The sequence below is a fragment of the Manis javanica genome, chromosome 15 (genome assembly GCF_040802235.1).
Source record: "Manis javanica isolate MJ-LG chromosome 15, MJ_LKY, whole genome shotgun sequence".
Taxonomy (NCBI): Eukaryota; Metazoa; Chordata; class Mammalia; order Pholidota; family Manidae; genus Manis; species Manis javanica.
In genome coordinates this window covers 80,894,987-80,914,382 of record NC_133170.1, presented here as the reverse complement: position 1 = coordinate 80,914,382, position 19,396 = coordinate 80,894,987, and the positions used below count along the sequence as shown (strand labels likewise).

Sequence of the window (19,396 nt, the reverse complement as noted above, 5' to 3'; positions counted from 1 at the left end):
AGGGCTTGACTTTCTAATGATTATAGTTCTATCAAACCTTTTAAGAACCAGTCTGAACAATAAGCATTTCACCTTATTAAAATACTTAAAACATTGGCTAGATCACAATTCTTCCCCTGTAAGAACAGGTTCTTCTCCTTTAAGAACCTCTCTCACAGGAGTAGATTATTTGATTATATTTCCCCATCAGGAAATTCATCCTGCATATTAGCTTATGAAGGTCTCTGAGAAGTTCCTGCATTACCTTTGTTTATTCCAGTATTTCACACTCACCTTCACCATGGAAGACACGTGTGTCTGACGACATCGAGTCAGCATCTCATGGGGCACAGCTCCTCTGTGGAGCAAGGTTCAGAAAACACAACACCAGGTGGTCACTCGGCTTTAACTCTGTTTACATATGGCGGCCTTTCCCACTAGAAGGGTAAGACAGAGGACCTTTCCTTTTTCAACCTAAATTTACATATTATAGACCAGAGTGACTCTTCAGGCCAATAGATAGACCTTGAGAACTGACATTATTTCTGTGAAAATACAACCTTTACCCCTCCTTAGGCTGGGGTCACTGTGTATTTTAGTGAGCTGTTAGAGAGTAGGACTTGAAGAGAAATGGGGAGCATTGATTAAGTTCAAGTACCACAAGAGGCTGGAAATTCTGCCCACTGGGCTCCAGAGCACTGGAAACCCATAGTTCTCCAAGGTTGAGCCCAAATACAGTTACATTTGTGATTTTGATGCATCTGATTAGGTGTCCAGGAACACCTGGACACATTTATCTATAAATATAGATATATATTTATCTATAATTAGATAAAACAATCCCACGATTAGATTATTTCACAATATTATAGGAATTACCCTTCTGGGGAGCAACCTTGTCTCACACTGGTGGTCCCTGGCACCGCGTAGTATAGGAACAGTTACCGTGATGGGATGTTGATGACTTCAGACACTGGGGGCCTCTGGTCAATGCAGGAACCACTCAAGGCTGCGGGAACTCACTTCATATCTGTTTGGATGGAGGGCCAAACTCATTCTCTCTCTCCTCTCCAATCCGCTCCTGTTTCATAGGTTGTTTTGTTTTTTGCCTCAGGGGTAGAATGTCTTTCACTAACAGAGAATATAGTGACTTGGCTGCTTTCTAGTTTCCATTTCCCGAGACCTTCTAAGGATTGTAGATGAGTATGTGCAGTCTTTAATCCCCAAGTGTAGTATTTTTTTCACCTAATTTATGCAGATGCCTCATAAGAGAAAACTCGTCCTTTTTGTCTTTTACCCAGTTTTTTTTGTAATAAGGTATACAACACTTTTTTTTTGGTATCATTAATCTACAATTACATGAAGAACATTATGTTTACAAGGCTCCCCCCTTCACCAAGTCCCCCCCACAAACCCCATTACAGTCACTGTCCATCAGCCTAGTAAGATACTGTAGAATCCCTACTTGTCTTCTCTTACACGACACTTTTTAAATTTAATGGCTGGGTATGTTTAAACCATTTGTGAGTTACTTATGAATGTATTTTTATGCCGAAAAATTTTCATTAATGACTTTTAAAAATCATTGTTAAACCATTAACCCGTCTCCTTAATGATTGGTAATAATCCTTTTTTCAAACAGACCTTTATGAACGATTGCAAATAAGAAGCACGTCATACAAAGAAGTATGAGTCCTCTTGGTATAAGCCTGCACAGTATTGATCTGTACTGTTTTGTGTTACCAAAGGTCAAGGTGTGAAAGCATTTTCTTTATTCTTTATTTCTTTATTCTTTTTTCCCCACTTATGGGTGTTTGGCAGCATCAGTGGCCCTTAGAGCAAGCACCGAGCGGCTGGCTGGCTTCGTGCATTGTTTGTGGGCGCCTCCATTCCTACACCTATTACCCTATGTCACGACCATGCCTCCCAGCAGGTAGTGAGCAGAAGCCTCGTGCTCATCACCTCTCAGCCCTAATGCCTCTGCGGTACTACGGTAAAGGATCGCCGAAAGAACCCTAAAGGCATCTTACTGAGTCATGTTTGGGCCCACAGAGATGAATTAGGCAAGTTACTCTCACTGTGGAGAGCCTGCACGACCTGATCCGCAGGAGGTGAGACAGGAAGCAGGGGCATACTGACAGGGAGCATCTGGTTTACTTTGGGTGGGTTTCTCGCCTTCTTTGCACTTCAGTTTCTTCAGCTGGCAAATGAATGATTGATAACTTTGCATCCCTCTGAGTAATACTATAAAGATAAAGGGAGGAGAGAGATGAGAGCATGGTGAGCCCTTTGGAGGCAAGGTCTGTGCGGCCCTCAGATATCATAATTGCCGCTGTTATTATTTCTGTAGGGTGTGCAATGTATTCAGTTTACTCCTTTGAAGAACACAGAGACGAGCTCCCCGGAATGGAGCGTTCACACTGGTGAGACATGCAAGATGAGACTGGTTAAGCAGTTTAGAATCCACCCAATTTAGAATCCATCTTTTCAGTGTGGGGGAACCTATGGGACTTTGTCATAAAGAATTGCCTCCCTCCATGCCCATCCCAAGCTGATGAAGTAAAAGCCTGAGAAGTTGGGGACCCATGAGTAGATCTCAGGTGAGTAACCCAGAGATGATCTAGAAGTCACTGGGCATAGATAGCGCCTCCCCAGATTCCATCTTCTGTACCCGTATCCTGTTCACAAAAGCCTTGGTCATTGCCCAGATGCTATTAAATGCTAGCAAATATACTGGTTAAACATGTAAACTTTAGAATCAGACTATCTGGGTTCAAATCCCAGCTTGCTGCCTTCTAGTTGTGTGACCTTGAGCAAGTTCCTTAACCTCTCTGATTCATCTGGAACATGAGGATAATTATACTTGTGAGAATTAGAAATCTTGTGAGAATTATATTAACACATTGAAAATGCCTAGAATGGTGCCTGGCACACAGTAAGTCCTCAATAATTTTAGCTATTAAACTGGATGTTATTATACACTGGGAACTGAGCTAGGCAGTATATATGCCATCATTCTGTCATCTCACTGGAGATCTAAGACTGGGATCTGGCCAGTGCCCGAGCACACGGAAAATGGGGCCAAACCCCACTGGAGCACAACCCATGTGCTTTATTTATGAGTAAACATTGATACAGCTTGCTGTCTTTGAAGGTCACATGGGGGAAAAATAGACAAATGGGAAATTGCTATAGAATAAGGGAGAGGTAACACGGATGCTCAGAAGGTAAACAGACCTTAAAAATTGTTTACCATGTGAACTAAGACAAAAGTTTATGCAAGTTTGGCATCCTTAGTAGATGCAAAAAGATGTGAAATAGGAATGGAAAGATCATGAGAAAGCAGGTTGATGTGGGAAAACAGGGTTAGATGAAAAAAAAGGGAGGTGATGGCAGGAAGAATTGCAAGGCACCTAAAAATGTAGAATCTGCAATAAAGGTGGAGCTGAGCAGAACGGACACAGTGGGAAACAATCTGTGGTGTGGAGAGCAAGCTCTGTTGGAATATGGAAGAAAAGAACAAAGAGGTGAAGACAAGAATTAGGAAGTGTTAGTAGAATGCTTAAGGGTCTTCCCTATCTCCTCTTGGCCCCCCATGGCTGCTGGTTGGTATGGTGTCACATGACTTCTCCTTCCAAGAGAAGTTTGAACTTGCGTGTACCTGTCATCTGCCATTCCTTGGTGTACCTGTCATCTTCCGTTCCTTGGCTCCTTGACCAATACCAGAAAATGTGTTTCTTCTGCCACATCCTCCATTTCAAGGAATCCCTTAAAATAGAGGATTTCATTTCAAATGAAGTCTCTTGTCCAGTGTGGTACTCTCAAAAGCCGCAACTGACATAGTTCTGTCCCAGCACTTCCTAAGAAGGCTTATCTTTACATTGTGAAAATACTTTCAGAAGAGTCACTGAATTAAAAGCATTTTTTATTCTACAAAGCAGAGCTGTAGAGAGCCACATAATAACCGTTTCATAACCAAGGAACTTGAGAAATGATTGTCAACATTCTTTAAACCCATAGTGAATGACCTAATTCTAAGCAAAGACCCCATGGCCAATACCCGTCATCCAAATCCTTTTTGTTATTACCTTCTTTTGAGAACCTGGTCTTGTTTGAATTATATTTAAAAATCAGGACTTATAATATGACCTCAATAATATAAACAATTGACAGCAACACAAAAACATTGTCAGGGACTATACTAAAATGTTGGCAATGATAATCTCAGACAGCCACAAGGTAAGATAGATAGACAGAATGAATAGAGAGAGAGAGAGCTTTTCTGTGTTACATGTTTTCTTCATTGAATATAGTAATAGTAATCCTTAAGCTAAGAAACAGAAAATCTTATTTACAATGGCTTAAACACATAGGAGCTTATTCTTCTCACAAAACTTTAAGTGTGAAACACCTGGCATTGGTTTAGAAGTTAAGAGTAACAGGACCTATTACTCAGAAATGCTCCTGGCCTTTCTCTCAGGCTGTCTCTTATGTCTCATGGTCACATGATGGCTGCTGAAGCTCCAGGCATCATAACTTGTTCAAATCAGGAGAAGCAGGGGATGCTGAGTCAACTGCTTCTCTAACCTTTTATAAAGAAAGCCAAAGTTTTCCCTAAAATGCCAACAGATTTCTGCTTTTGTCAACCTACCACAATAGGGTCACTTGACCAACTCTGGCTGCAAAGCAGGCAGGGAAAGGGAATATTTAGCTTTCCAACCCCCAAACCAGAGGCAGCAAGACAGAGGAGGAAGCTAAAAATGAGTGTTGTGTGAGCCAAATGTTGCATTTTTAAAAAAAAACATGATTTTATAATTGAAATAAACTTTGGAGTGTTATGTTCAATTTTGATCTATTATGGAATCTCAGTAATGTAAAAATATGCACACAAAGGGGCAAAAAGAAAGCCACAGAAGTCTGCTCTGGGTCTTGACACTAACGGTGCTTTCTGCATTAGCATCTTGTATGTGATCAGAGGGAAAGTGATTGGGTGGTTCCTTTATTAATATGTACGTGGAAGGAGTGCTTGGCGGGAGCTAGGGTTGTAGGTGGGCACATGAGCGGCCCAGCAGGACAGACAGGGACCCACCTCCTCCTGATGCAGCGCAGGGTTGAGGTGTGGCAAGAACCAACAAATGCTGGGGGAAGCCTGAGTTGAGGAGATTTCTCCAGGTTTCTTTAATCCTATGAGTCTGCAACATGAATAAAGAAGCTAAATGAGGGTTCAGATTTAAAGCGGTTCACTAGAGCTTTCTAGGAAGACATGTTTAAATATCATCTCTCTGATGTGCATGAGTGAGCCAGCCTCAGGAGCCTCTAATTTCCTAAGCAAATCCCTCTCAATTAAGCAGAAAGGGAAAGAAAACTGAAAGCAGTACATGTATTCACCGTTTCAATCCCATTTTGCTCTTTTCCATGTTTTAGAAATCTCCCTCATGCAAAAGCCCATGTACTAATAGCAAAATGAGCAGAATATATGAATCACTTGTTTTGATAGCATTATGCTTAATCTAGCTAGAACACTTCACACGAGCATAGAGTTTGAGTTTTCTATCCAGTGTGAATTTTTAAAGCGAAGCTTTTCAGACCTGATTGCCTTGGGAAAGCAGATTTCATAATTTGCTCTCCAGCCTTGCTGGAAAATCCATCTGTCTTTGCAATTGAATTTGCAAAGTGAAATCATTTTGAAGGGCTGTTCTTTTGGCCAGCTCTTCTCTCCTCCTCCTTCCCCTGTCTTGTTTCCAGAGCGGCCTCTTGGTCTGGGCCGACCACGCCAACCTCTCATCCCCTCTGGGCAGCGGAGTGATGAAGCCCTGGGGGACGGGCTTTGTCCTCACCCCAGATTGCACAGCTGAACTCTACAGCAGTTAGAATTCAGAGGGCCACAGCAACCCAGGGGGAAAGAGCTCAGCTGGGAGGTGGTGGGCCTGAGTTCAGGTCCAGCCCTGTCGCCTGCTGACCGGGTGGCCTTGGTGAATGTCTCCAAAAGATGACCCACCCACCCTGCTTCCGTCCTAGAGCCAAATAAGATGATGGATGCTGGAGGATTTTGAAAACTGACAGGGTCATAAAATGGTAGATTTGATTCTGTTCAACAATTGAACAAAACATTTTTTGAAAACACTGAGTTTCGGTATCTGAGGTATAGCCGGTAGGCAGTTTGATTAACGAGACTAGCGCTTAGGAGAGAACTTGGAGCTGGAACTGCGCATTTGGGGGACACATAGCTGGTTCTTGGTGTCATGGTATTGAATGCGGTCACAAAGACTTTTGTTTATTATTTTGGTCATTATTAGTATTGCTACTATTATTTTTATTATTTAGGAAGGGTTCCCCTCTCCCATATTAATTATAATAACGGAATTGGGAGGAAGCCCATATATAGGTGTCTTTTAATTTATCTTCTCAGCGGATTTCATTTCAGAGGTAAGAAAGTGACGAAGATGATCAGTCAATAAGTCAGATTTTAGAATTAAGGTTTTCAGTTTCTCAATCGTTTGCTTAAATCATTGGATCCTAGCCAAAAGACTTCCCAATTCATTAGCTTTTGATGATTTATTTTAACAACTTCAATTGGATGAGAGTACAGAAATGAAGTGTTTTTTCCCAGATCATTCATGAATGCCAGGTATAAAATCACCTTAGAGCATCCAGTGTTTCTCAGTGTGGCCTGTTGGCATTTGGGGGTCTGACGGTTCTTTGTTGTACACGATTTTCCCGCATGGTCCAGGCCATTTGGTACCCCTGGGCCCCACCCACAACCTGCCATGTGGGCCCCCAGATGTTTTGACAACCCCAAACTCCCCACTACATTTGTAAATGTGCTTGGGGGTCCTCCTCTCCCCCATGCACATGCTGAGCCACTTAGGGAGATGGGCCCCATTCTCACATCACATGCAGAGCTTTATAATATAAAATTATGTGATTTTACTCTTCTTAGATCAGATGATCCAGTATCAAGTTCCCTTTGGTTCACTCACTCTGGAAATATGATGGCATCTAAGACTTGGAGTGAATTACACTCTATAGTAAAATAATGCCAGAGAGAGGTAGTGTATTTTGATTTTGTTATTTGCGACATCAAAGACTGTGGTAAATGAAGCTGTTTGGAATAATACCAATATCCTAGAAAATGGAGTATCCATCTTGGCACTCACTGTTTTATTTGATCTTCGTAACAGCCATCTGAGACAGATGAAAACTTGAGGCCAGGAGAAGTAGGAACTTTCCTAAGAGTACGAGACAGCAAAATAGCAGAGCCAGGAATAGGGAACTCCCAGTGCTGGTCGCAGTGCTGCCAACATAAAGCACCGTCTCCAAGTAACTAGTCCTTCTGGGTTATTAAAGCTGATAGAACAGGGTCCACAAAACAAACTGAAACCAAGCTGAGAAGTGGCAGGCTTAGGGGGTGGGTGGATCATCCAGGCAAAGTCAGCTGAGCATGTAACAGATGCAAAAGGGGTTTTTGATTGCTTGCTTACTTGTAACTTGTTTCATTCCATAACGTATTTTATTTAGCTTACAATACCAAATGATGACACAAGAGAAATAGAAAATCAAGATCAGGGAAACACAGATAAAAGTAAGAAACCAAAATCAGGGAGAAGAGCCCAAACATGGAGCCCATAAAGGCCATGATGGTTGTGACAGCAGAGTTTCGTTTTTGCGTCAGAGCTTCCTTGCAGGCAAAGCAAAAAGAGGAACATGTAATTCTCATTACCTTAAAGATGGGAGCATGGAATTCCTCAGGGGAAGGAAAGCTGAATTCTAAAAGAACTTTCTCAAGAGAGCTTTTACATCAGGGATTCTGGTAACAAAATTTATAGTACCATTAAAGTTTTAACAGCAAAGATTATAATAGATTTCAGTGTATTTTTTCTGATCACAAACTTGAATAAAAATAAATCAACCGACCCTGGGGCAGTAGGATTAAACCCAATTCACTAAAGCCTGTTGTGTGTGGGTCCAAGGTAATTTGGTTCAAGTTTATACATTTTAGTGGTCTTACTTGACCCGGGACTAGAATTTAGGACATCCAGAAGTTTAGATGACTCAAGAGCCCCTCAGGAAACTTCTGTCAGGAGGTGTTTCTCCTCTCACACAGACTTTGTCAGGACATTTTGAAATGATCAGTTATGACGAGGGCTTGGAGGGCTCATACTAGACGGCCTGTCCGTCAGGATGGGTGGGGTCTGGTACACTGACGACAGCCCACGGATCTTCATGGCTCAGTTTATATTCAGACCCGGCCTATCACAGGCTCATGGGGTCCTCAGGGGCAGCTCACTCACCCAGGCCGCCCATGGCTCCATCTTCCTGTAGTGGCACTGCCGGGGACACACGGCTTCCTCGGTCACTGGGGCAGGAGAAGAAAGAGCATGAGCTAGTGTATTCCAGCTCCTAAGTGCTTCTGTCTGGAAGTAACATCATTTCTACTCACATTTCACTGAGCAAAGCAAGTTGCTTGGCCCTGGCCTGACTTCCCCTGAGTAGGGAAATGCATATCTAGATGCGGAAGGGAACCAGAAAGTAGGGCACATTAGTAAAGTCAGCCACCGATGGCGGAAAGGGCAGTCCCAGCCAGGAGAATGGGATGAGAAAGTCAGGCGCACAGGGCAGGCTGGGCTGGGGTGGAAGGGTGAGAGGGGCCGCGCTGTGGCCAGCACAGCACAGGGAGCGTGGGGCCGGGAAGGGCCGCCTTGGGGCTGGGGCTGGAAAGCTTGCAAAGCTGCACTTTATTCTGCAAGCCAGAGGGACCCCGGGAAGGTGCTCCAGGGGGTGGGACTCGTCCAGTTTTTAGGGGCTCAGCTCAAGGGAGGAGCAGAAGCAGCTATCTCTGTGTTTCAGTGATTATACCCAACCCTTGAAACAAAAGAAAAGTTTGTTTTCTATTGAAACTAACTCCCTGTACCGTTTTCTGCATTGTTAACTTAGGAGGGTGCCTCCCACCTCTTACTGTGATCCAGAATGAAAAGCAGGCACTCTTTGCCTTTTCCAAACAGTGACTAATGGCTGAGCTTGGCCAGGCAGGCCCAGCATATTTTTCACTCTGCTCTGGGCTTCCCACCAAGTTCTCCCGCAGTGGCCTGGCCACAGCCATCAGGGACGCCTGTGCCTAGCACTTCCTACCCCCTCATCCATCTCCACAGCAGCCCTCTCCGGCCACCTCCTTTTTAATAGGTTTAATTATGACTTCCCCTACTTCACGGCACAGTTCATCTTCCCCATCGCCTCGGGATTTACAGCCATACAAGTCCAGGGACTTTCTGAGCTATTCATCTGCAGTCTTAGTTTTTAACCATCCAAGGAAAGTAGGAAGGGGAGCCGTGTATTAAGGCAGTGACGTATCTGTGGCCTCCATGGGCTTCGGGGGGCTTCTTGTCACTGTCATTGAGCCCGGGCCTCCGGGACAGCGTGCAGAAGGAGACTGCAGAAGCACTGACTGTGCCTCAGTTAAGCCTGAGGGGAGCCTTGAGGGCCAGGGACAGAGCAATTAGGCCTTGTTCTCTTTCCACTGTGTGTTATTTCCTCCGAATTTGGTTATAAGATGAATAAGGTTTGGGGATCTAGTGTACAGCATGGCCGCTGTAGTTAATACTTATTATATGCTTGAAATCTGCTAAGAGAGTAGATCTTCAGTGTTCTCACCACAAAAAGGTGATGGACATGTTAATTAACTTGATCGTGGTAATCAGTTCACAATGTATATGCATAGCAAATCACCACCTTGTGTACTTTGAATGTATACAATTTTATTTGTCAATTATACTTCAGTAAAGCCAGGGGGAAAAAAGACAGCTAGTTTCCAGTGGAGTGGGTTTGTGGGAGGGAGAATGGCTGTGCAGGGTTTCCTGGACCTTATTACAGTGGGCTCCTCGGGCATGAAAGGCAGGGGAGGGGAGGGCAGGGGAGGGGGATGCGGGGAGGGGAAGGCCACCCGGGACAGAAGTGGCACTGAACTCTCCATGTCACTGAAGACATCCTCAATTGCTGCTGAAGCAAAACAAGATAACAGGCTCTTCTCTTAGCCTTTGGAGGAACAGGTAGAGCTGGTGGGTTTGGTAGAAAAAGAAGACAGATACAATTAAGATAAAATTATAGCAGAAGAGACATGCGACGGTCCAGGAGGTCCCTGGGGGTGACACCCACACAGATGATCACATCCACCCCCTCCTCCTCCATCCCTGAGTCTCTTAGGATTTCCTGATCTCTAATGTATATTTTCTGCACTACATACGAATTTAGCCAGACCATCAGTTTGTTCTTCGGTAGCTGCCACAGGGGGTTAGTTTGCCACAATAGTATTGTAAATGTTAATAAGGAAGAATTGGGTATAAAATCATGAGCACCTTTCACAAGAAGGCACGCCAGCATCATTTTAGAAGGCGGACAGATGAGGGAGCAGGGACTCCCGACCCGGGCCGCAGGGTCAGTCCCGCCCCCTGGAGCTGTGTGCGCTGGGTCAGCTCTCAGCCCTCCTGGCTCCCTGAGACCACAATACCGACCTGCAGGATTGCTTCTGAGTGGGAAGGAGGTCATCAGGGAGAGAGCCAGGCATGAACTCTCAGGCAGAGCCCACCTTCCAGGCAGATGCTTGTAGCTGAAATCCTATGACAAGTGATTTTGGAATTATCTTTCATTGAAAAAAATATCTGTACCTTTGCTGTACTCCACTGGCAAAAGTAATGGAGACTTCTCTCCAAGTACATGAATAGTAACCGGAAAATGAGTTAGGTAAAACATCCGCTTAGCTGCATTTCCAGCACACAGCATTTTGCTGTCCTGTCTTTTGTCCCTGCCATCTGTTTACTAACCAGGTCTGTCCCTTCCTCCCCACCCAAGCGTTGAGAGATTTTAGGACAGTACAGAAGAACTCTATGTGGAAACTTGAGAGGGAGAGAAGCTGGGGAACCGAAAGATGCCCAGGGGATGGAACAGCAGGCCCCCCTGGAGAATTGGGAAGGTGCTGTTTCTAAGGAGCAGGTTTTCCCGCATGCTGTTACCATCCCCTGCACCCTGCTTGTTTGACAGGCAAAATACCATCCTGTTCTTTAAGATCATTTGAAATTAAAGGTACAACTAAACACCATGACTATAAGTAAATCATAGCAGGGGGACAAAGCACTATGTTGTTTTCCGTCTACGCATGCCCCCCTCGCAGCCCGGAGAAGGCTAGGAGGCTGGTGGCGCTGTGGAGGCTGGTGACCAGCTGATTTCTTTCTCTGCCAAGGTCCCAAAGACAGAAAAATGAACTTAAACATACACATCAGGACTTAGCTATGAGGAAGAGTTTCCTGACCCAAAGGGAGTCACGGAGGAATGTGCAGTGCAGGTCTCTCTGTGTGTACCTACTAGTCAGGGTAACATTCGACGACGGAAATTTTCACACACACACACACAGACAAGATAGTATAATGAAACCCTACTACTCATAACCCAATTATCAACATTTTGCTAATCTTGTTTCATCTATTTTTGTAAATACACACATACACACAGGCTTACTGTTTCCCCCCACTAGAGTATTTTTAAGGTAAATCATAGATACCATATTGTTTCATCTGTAAATACCTCCGCATGTAATTCTAATAGAAGAGAACTTTTTAAAACATAGCTACTGTCCTATGTCCCACTTAGTGACATAGGAGTCGCTCCCTCAGCTCTGCCGCTAATTCACTTCCTCTCACTGGGACTGGGTCACATTGGGTCTCTTCCAGTTCCCTAAATCTGACATTTCCCCTGAGAATAGCTGGTGATTTGGCTAGGATGGGGCAGAACTCGACCTGTTTGAAAGCAGCAGGAAGGAATAGATGAGCTCTTAAAGCCCCATTTGGGTTGCGTACTACCAATAATCAGAACAATAATATTTTAAATAAATGGAAAAGCACTTCCGTTGTTTGTTGAGGTACACTAGGCCCTACTTTCAGATAATTTGCAAGAGAAAAGGCAGGTAGAACGCACTGCTAAAATGCGAAAGGTTCTAGTTTCGGTAGAAATTCTTCTGCTTGGCCTGTCCTGTTCACACCATACTTGGTCTTTGCTGGTAATGTTTCATAACAAAAGCGAAATGTATTGAGCACTTACCGTGTCCCAGGCACGTGTGCCAACGCCTCATCTTCATGATCTCCTCGGCCCTGACGGCGAAGGAGCTCTTTGAAGTAGGTGTTATTACTCCTCCCAGGGCAGTGACCACTCCTGACACTAAATGCATAGCCACACGTCCTTTCTCGACACGCCCTTGTGAGAACTCGGCTTCGTGAGGCTGTTCTGCCCCACTAATCTTCCCTTAATTCCCCTCCCTGCAGCCCGCTGCCCCCTAGTACACCCCTGCTGACAGGCCCTCTACAAGTCTTCATCTGAGTGACGGCCCTGGAAAATCAAGCTGTGGCCTCGAAAGGGAAGGAGGATCTGCAGCTTGTCTCCCAGCATGGGCAGTCACTCTGCTGGCAGTTCTCAGGGCCGCTTTTATGTCGCCTCACCCAAGGGGAAGGCTGCCAAGAGTGTGTTCCGGGCAGAATTCTTCAGGCTGGCAGTGGCCGGGGCAGCAGAGACACAGGGCAGACGGAAGTCTTTGTTTTGAGAATCTGCCTCAGATTCTTCGGAGACCCCTGGAAGGGTCAGAAGAGGAGGAAGGGGGGCAGAAGAGGGGGCTGTGTGGGCCAGCTGGCTGGGGGTCAGATCATTTTGCCATGACCAGCAGGCAGTTTCTTTCACAGATCAGTGAACCCTGGGTAGCCATTATCATTCCAACTGCTCCCTATTAACCAGGCCAGACTCCTAAGTCCTGAGAGTAAGAGAACTGGAGTCCCTTTTCCCTCCCCTCCCCTCTGTAATAACTGCTCGTAGCATGTTTTGACAGCATGCGCCGGTGCACAAAGCTTATTGATTCACATTGTTGTGTTTCTCAAACCATTTCTTTGAAATGATTATAACCTGACTTTATTAATAAGAAAACCAAAACACAAAACATTTTTTATTAAAAAAATAAAAGGCTCAGAGACATAAAGTAACTGTCTCAAAGATACTCAGCTGACGGAGGTGGAGCCAGGCTTACAAAACAGGACTCCTGACCTTTGTGCCTTCCAGGTACTTAGCCGGTTTCCTGTAACATGGGGTGCAAGTGCGGTGGGGTAGCAAGGAGACCTGTGTCTTTGGCGGGGGGGTGGGGGGACATGCAGAAAACCTGAGCTTCCGCTCTTGCCTTCTCTGAAGCCTCACTACTTGCTTCCTCTTAACATCATCTTAGAAACCAGTAGTAACCATATTGGCTTAAAAATCTTTGCACTGAAATTCAGAAGCCATGGGGACAAAATCGATGCAAAGGCATTGCTGTGGGAGAAAGTGCTCAGAGGGAGAGGCTGGCACTCCTGCCCCCACCCCGACCCCCACCCCCAGCTCTGGCTCTGTTCGTGACTATGGACTCATGGCTGGACAGATATTTTGACCCTCATTTTAGAAACTGAGAAGAGAGGGAGTAAATGATTTGGAAATTTGAAATCTAAAAGTTTTCTCTTTAAGTAAGAACAGTTTAGATAGAAAGCCAAATTCAGGTCTTCAGAACTGAAATGTTTCTGTCATTAATAAATTTTCTCCACTAAAAGGGTACAAGGTGATGCTAAGGTTTGCCTCTTGGGCACCTGAAAGTTTCTAACCTTGAGAAAGGCTCTTAAAAGCTCTGCTCCTTCCAGCTGTGCTACTGACGACCTCGCCAGCCCAGGGGAGGGACCAGACTCAACCCCCAGGAATATTGCTTCTCTTATTGGATCAGAGGTTCAGAAAAACTTCCAGGAATTTTTAAACCAAGCATTATGCATTCAACATAGGAAAAAACACTTAAAATACAGATAAGCAAAAAGAAAAATAACTAATTCCACAACCCAAGCATTATTACTCTCAAATTTAAATAAATTTTATGTTGTATATATAGATGTATGAATGTAAATGTGCATATATACATACATCCGAATGTTTTTATTAAAACATTCTGTTTTGTGACCATATAGCCCATTAATATGTTGTAATTTTTCCCATGTCAATAGATAAACTTCTACTTAACCATTTTTAATGGCACCATATTATTCCATCATATAGAGTACCATGATTTACTTATTTTTAAATTATCAAATGCTTTACTCATACAAGAAAATACACAGAAGATTTACCATGATTCATTTAATCTCTACCACCTTGAGAATCCCCTTTCCTGGAAGCACATAGGAATATCCATAACTAATATTTGAATTTCACTTTACAGTTTATAATTACTTGCTCATACATTATTTCATTTGACCCTTACTACTACCCTTTAAGATTGGCATGAAGATGATTATTTTCCTCATTTTATAGATGAACTAATAGTACTCAGAGGGGTTAAATGATTCATCCAGTACCCCGTGTCCAGTTAGTGGCAAAGAGATGGCTGGGCCCAGACACAGGAGCGACTCCCGTGGCGCAGCAGACCTCCACCACAGGCAGGGCAGGAGGTCGGGCCCGGAAGAGCAGCCCGACATGTTCCTCTCTGCCCGCCTCACTTCAGCATTTATTGTGTGGACTGGCGTCACTTCACCACTGCCTCCCTTATGACCCAGTGTGCTTTCTGAGGTCAGACTCATGTCTTCATTTCTCTCTCTACCCCTACTGCTCACCACAAGGCTTAGTACACAATACATGTGCAGTTCATGTCGGCTGGCTCAGTATGTACATGAATGAATGCATGCACGCACGTATGCATGAATGAATGAATGAATGAATGAATGAATGAAAGGTGTCACAGAGGTGAGCACATTGTGGGGATTGGATTTTGACAGCTTTCCTTCTCCATGCTTCTCTCTTCACTTAACATTTTAACAAGAACCTATCTTAGTATTTCTGGACTTCTGGACTTCTGCAGACTTTGGTCACCGCTGCAAAGCTCACACGCTGAGTTGTAGAAATACCTATTCAAAACCAAGGGCTAGGAGAAACCTGTTGGCATTCAAGGTTCTGTCTGTCTTTTCGAGTGCCTCCTGTCTCAGCCCCAACTGGGATGAGCCAGGCTCTCCTTCAAGGCACCTCCCAAATTACTTTTGTGATGTCTCTCAGTTGGAAGTACTTTATATTTATGATACATCTCATTTTGAACTGCTTGTAAAAACAATACTTTAGCAGCTATAGCATAGTTTATAACAGTTGTTTGAAGTGCTATTTTGATTGTACAAACTGTATAGCAGAATTATAAGAAATTTTCAAACAAAAATCATTCAAATCTCATTACCTAACAAGGCAACTATTTTTATTTTTGCACAACACCCGCATGGTCTTGGTCATGCGCACCAAGTTGCTGTCACAGGGAGTGTGCAACATGTTTTCAGCTTTTTCCAGTTACTGTTATTGTAAGAATCTTTTTCCTCCATTTTTTCTGCAGAGACTTCATAATTATCTTTTTAATGACTGCTTAGTCCACTGTTGAGTTGATGTGCCAGAATGTAGTTGTACAGTCTGGTGTTTGCCATGTAAGATGTTCTCTGATTTTCCACTGACCTGTCTTCTACAGTGAAGATTGCTGTGCATACGGCTTTTGCACTTGATGAGTGCTTGCTTTAGAGTGCATTCCCAGGAGTAAGGCTGCGGGGCTGAGTAGGGCTGTTTGTGGTCCTCGCATGCTGGACCAGTTTGTGTCCTACAGTTGATATGTTTACCAATTTCAGGGCAACCTCGCTATAAAAGGTGCTGTTTCAGTTTTTTGTCTGCTAATTTAGTAGAAGTAAAATGGTACTTCAGGGCTGCTTGATTTTGCATTTCTTTGATTATTAAAAGAAATTAGCATTTTCCCCTGTGGTTACTCTTTGCATTTCCTTGGGTGTGAGTTATTTGCTCACACCTAGTATTCTTCGCCTAGTTCAGTCCACTGGGGTCTTGATTTTTTTTTTTTTTAAATCAAACCAATGAAATCTTTATGCACAATAGCTGTTGAATTTTTTAGTATGTTTCATATATCTTTCCAGTACTGTGTTTGCCTTTTAATTTTAGATACATATTTATAGTACAGAACATCTTATTTTTGTAATCAAATCTGTCAATGTTCTTTTCTGTTCCTTTGGAGCTTAGAAAGCCATCCTCCCTCCGGAGAGCTGATAAATATTTAATTCTACCTTCTGTTCTTTTTAATTCCTTCATTCGTCTGGTTTGTGTGTGAGTATAAATTGAGTTGCAAATTAGGAATTTTTTCTCCCCAAATTCCTAATCAGTTATTCCAACCTTTCTCTGTTCTTCTATTGTCTTTCTCAGGAATCATACACCAGATGAAAGGCGATTATGACACCGCCCTGAAGCTGCACAAGACCCACCTGTGCATTGCCCAGGAGCTGAGTGACTACGCCGCCCAGGGCCGCGCCTACGGGAACATGGGCAATGCCTACAATGCCCTGGGCATGTACGACCAGGCGGTCAAGTACCACCGGCAGGAGCTGCAAATCTCCATGGAGGTGAATGACCGGGCCTCACAGGCATCCACACATGGGAACCTTGCCGTGGCCTACCAGGCCCTGGGTGCCCACGACCGGGCTCTGCAGCACTATCAGAACCATCTGAACATTGCTCGGGAGCTACGTGACGTCCAGAGCGAGGCCCGGGCCCTCAGCAACCTGGGCAACTTCCACTGCTCTCGGGGGGAGTACGTCCAGGCCGCCCCTTACTATGAACAGTACCTCCGGCTCGCTCCCGACCTTCAGGACATGGAAGGGGAAGGGAAGGTCTGCCATAATCTCGGCTACGCCCATTACTGCCTTGGAAATTACCAGGAAGCAGTAAAGTACTACGAGCAGGATCTGGCACTAGCCAAAGACCTTCACGACAAACTGAGCCAAGCGAAGGCTTACTGCAACTTGGGCCTAGCATTCAAGGCTCTGCTTAATTTCAGCAAAGCTGAAGAGTGTCAGAAGTACCTACTGTCCCTAGCCCAGTCCCTGAATAATTCCCAGGCTAAATTTCGAGCCCTAGGGAACCTGGGTGATATATTCATCTGTAAAAAAGATATAAACGGTGCAATAAAATTCTATGAGCAGCAGCTGGGCTTAGCTCACCATGTAAAGGACAGAAGACTAGAAGCCAGTGCATATGCAGCCCTGGGCACTGCGTACAGAATGATCCAGAAATATGACAAGGCCTTGGGTTACCACACGCAGGAACTGGAGGTGTATCAGGAGCTGAGCGACTTGTCGGGAGAGTGCAGAGCTCACGGGCACCTGGCTGCTGTCTACATGGCCCTTGGGAAATACACGATGGCATTTAAGTGTTACGAAGAGCAGCTGGACCTCGGGCAGAAGCTGAAGGACCCGAGTCTAGAAGCCCAGGTCTACGGCAACATGGGTATCACGAAGATGAACATGAACGTGCTGGAAGAAGCCATCGGCTACTTCGAGCAGCAGCTGGCCATGCTGCAGCAGCTGAGCGGGAGCGAGTCTGTGCTCGACCGGGGCCGGGCCTACGGCAACCTGGGGGACTGCTACGAGGCCCTGGGTGACTACGAGGAAGCCATCAAGTACTACGAACAATATTTGTCTGTCGCGCAAAGTCTGAATCGCATGCAAGACCAAGCAAAGGCTTACCGGGGCCTCGGGAATGGACACAGGTAAAAGTGACAGAGGACAAATGTGGCTGACAAACTTGCTCAAGAGCAGTTGTGACAGTAATGGCAGCTTAATGTCTGCGTGGCAGTTTATTAGCCACAAAGTGTTTTCACACATATCTGGTTCCTCTAGTGAGTCTGTGAACTTAGCAGGGGTATTATAACCCTTGTGTTAAGGAGGAAGAAACTAAGGCCCGGAGAGGTTAGGTTAATATCTAGGATTGTCCAGCTTGCAAGGAGCAGCTGAGAGTCAAACCCCAGGGCTCTCTGAACCCAAACGCAGTGCCTCTTGCCTACATCATAATGAGCAGGATGAAGGAGACGGTAGGCATGGGAAGGATAAATGAATCAAGTTAGCTGATCTTTTCTGAATGCCTTCTGCATTATATGAATGTGTTTATTAATACAGTGTCCATAACCACTAATTACTTAGACCCGTTTTGTTGCTTTTAGGGAAAAACCACCTGACAGTGGTGGTTATGAGTAAACATACACTCTCATCATGCTAGGCACCTTGCATAGCTTTCTTGCTTAACATTTTTAGCAATCCTGTATTACTCTACATTTATTATCATCTGCTTCAGGGTGTGGAATTTATTATCATCCAGAAACTGAGGCTCAAGGAAAAAAATTCATGTGCCCCACACAACTGGTTTGGTCGGCTGCCAAAATCTACCCTCTTCCCACTCTTCTCATGTCATCTCTTAACAGCAGGAAAAGACACCCCATTGGCCTAGGTGATGCTTTCCTTCTGAATGTGGGGAACCCAAGAAGGTGTCTGTGGCTGCACAATATACGGCCTCTCCAGATAGGCAGGGGATTAGGGCTCCTGGAGTGGAGGAAGGGCAAGGGTCAAACTAAATCATCACCCACAGAGGGCTCCAAGAAGCTCAGGGTGAAAGATTTATAGCCACTGTAAAGTGATTTCAAAAACATAGTCTAAGTGGTCGAGGAAATTGGGAGTCCTGAAGAACCAAACAGTTCACTTGCTATCATTGTGCCTATTAATATGTTTTATGTTTCCTCTGGGGTATATATCCCATTGAATCTCAAGCTCTTGGGAAGGTCACTAAAGGATGACTTTTGAATTGCTTTCCAGATTATGAAATTCCCCTGCATCTTACTCTAAGGGCACATGATAGATTTTTAGCTAGAAGAGGAGTTAAGAGCTTCTATAGTAAGTGACAGTGACAAATGCTTTTCATTTTCTCAGGGGCTTTAGCATGTCTGCACCTGCACAAAATAATATCATTGCTTTTCTGTCTACATCCCCACAGGGCAATGGGGAGCTTGCAGCAAGCCCTTGTGTGCTTTGAAAAGAGGCTTGTGGTCGCCCATGAGCTCGGGGAGGCCTTTAATAAAGCCCAAGCCTATGGAGAGCTAGGAAGTCTGCACAGCCAATTAGGGAATTACGAACAAGCCATTTCCTGCCTTGAACGCCAGCTGAACATTGCTAGAGAGATGAAAGACCGAGCTCTGGAAAGTGACGCGGCCTGTGGCCTGGGGGGTGTTTACCAGCAGATGGGGGAATATGATACAGCCCTGCAGTACCACCAGCTGGATCTGCAGATAGCAGAGGAGACCAACAACCCCACGTGCCAGGGCCGAGCCTATGGGAACCTGGGCCTGACGTACGAATCCCTGGGCACCTTCGAGAGAGCGGTGGTCTATCAAGAACAGCACCTGAGCATCGCTGCACAGATGAACGACTTGGTGGCCAAGACAGTGTCGTATAGCAGCCTTGGGAGGACCCATCATGCCTTGCAGAACTATTCCCAGGCAGTCATGTACCTGCAGGAAGGTAAGTGAAAG

The 19,396-nt window shown here is 44.8% G+C and overlaps 1 protein-coding gene and 1 long non-coding RNA gene across 5 annotated transcripts in view; one reads left to right on the top strand and one right to left on the bottom strand.

Moving 5' to 3' along the window:
• TTC28 (tetratricopeptide repeat domain 28) overlaps positions 1-19,396 on the top strand; it is a 577,193-nt gene that overhangs the window by 462,202 nt on the left and 95,595 nt on the right. For all 4 annotated transcript variants that reach the window (XM_036993107.2, XM_036993106.2, XM_073223237.1 and 1 more), the window contains 2 exons: positions 16,246-17,587; positions 18,862-19,385. In XM_036993107.2, the coding sequence (XP_036849002.1) occupies positions 16,246-17,587; positions 18,862-19,385 (1,866 nt within the window). The remainder of the gene's footprint in view (positions 1-16,245; positions 17,588-18,861; positions 19,386-19,396) is intronic.
• On the bottom strand, positions 9,586-12,541 carry LOC108401460 (uncharacterized). Its single transcript, XR_001854183.3, has 3 exons — positions 12,064-12,541; positions 10,485-10,587; positions 9,586-10,028 (listed from the first exon to the last, which is right to left on the bottom strand). It is a non-coding gene; the product is annotated as an uncharacterized lncRNA (long non-coding RNA).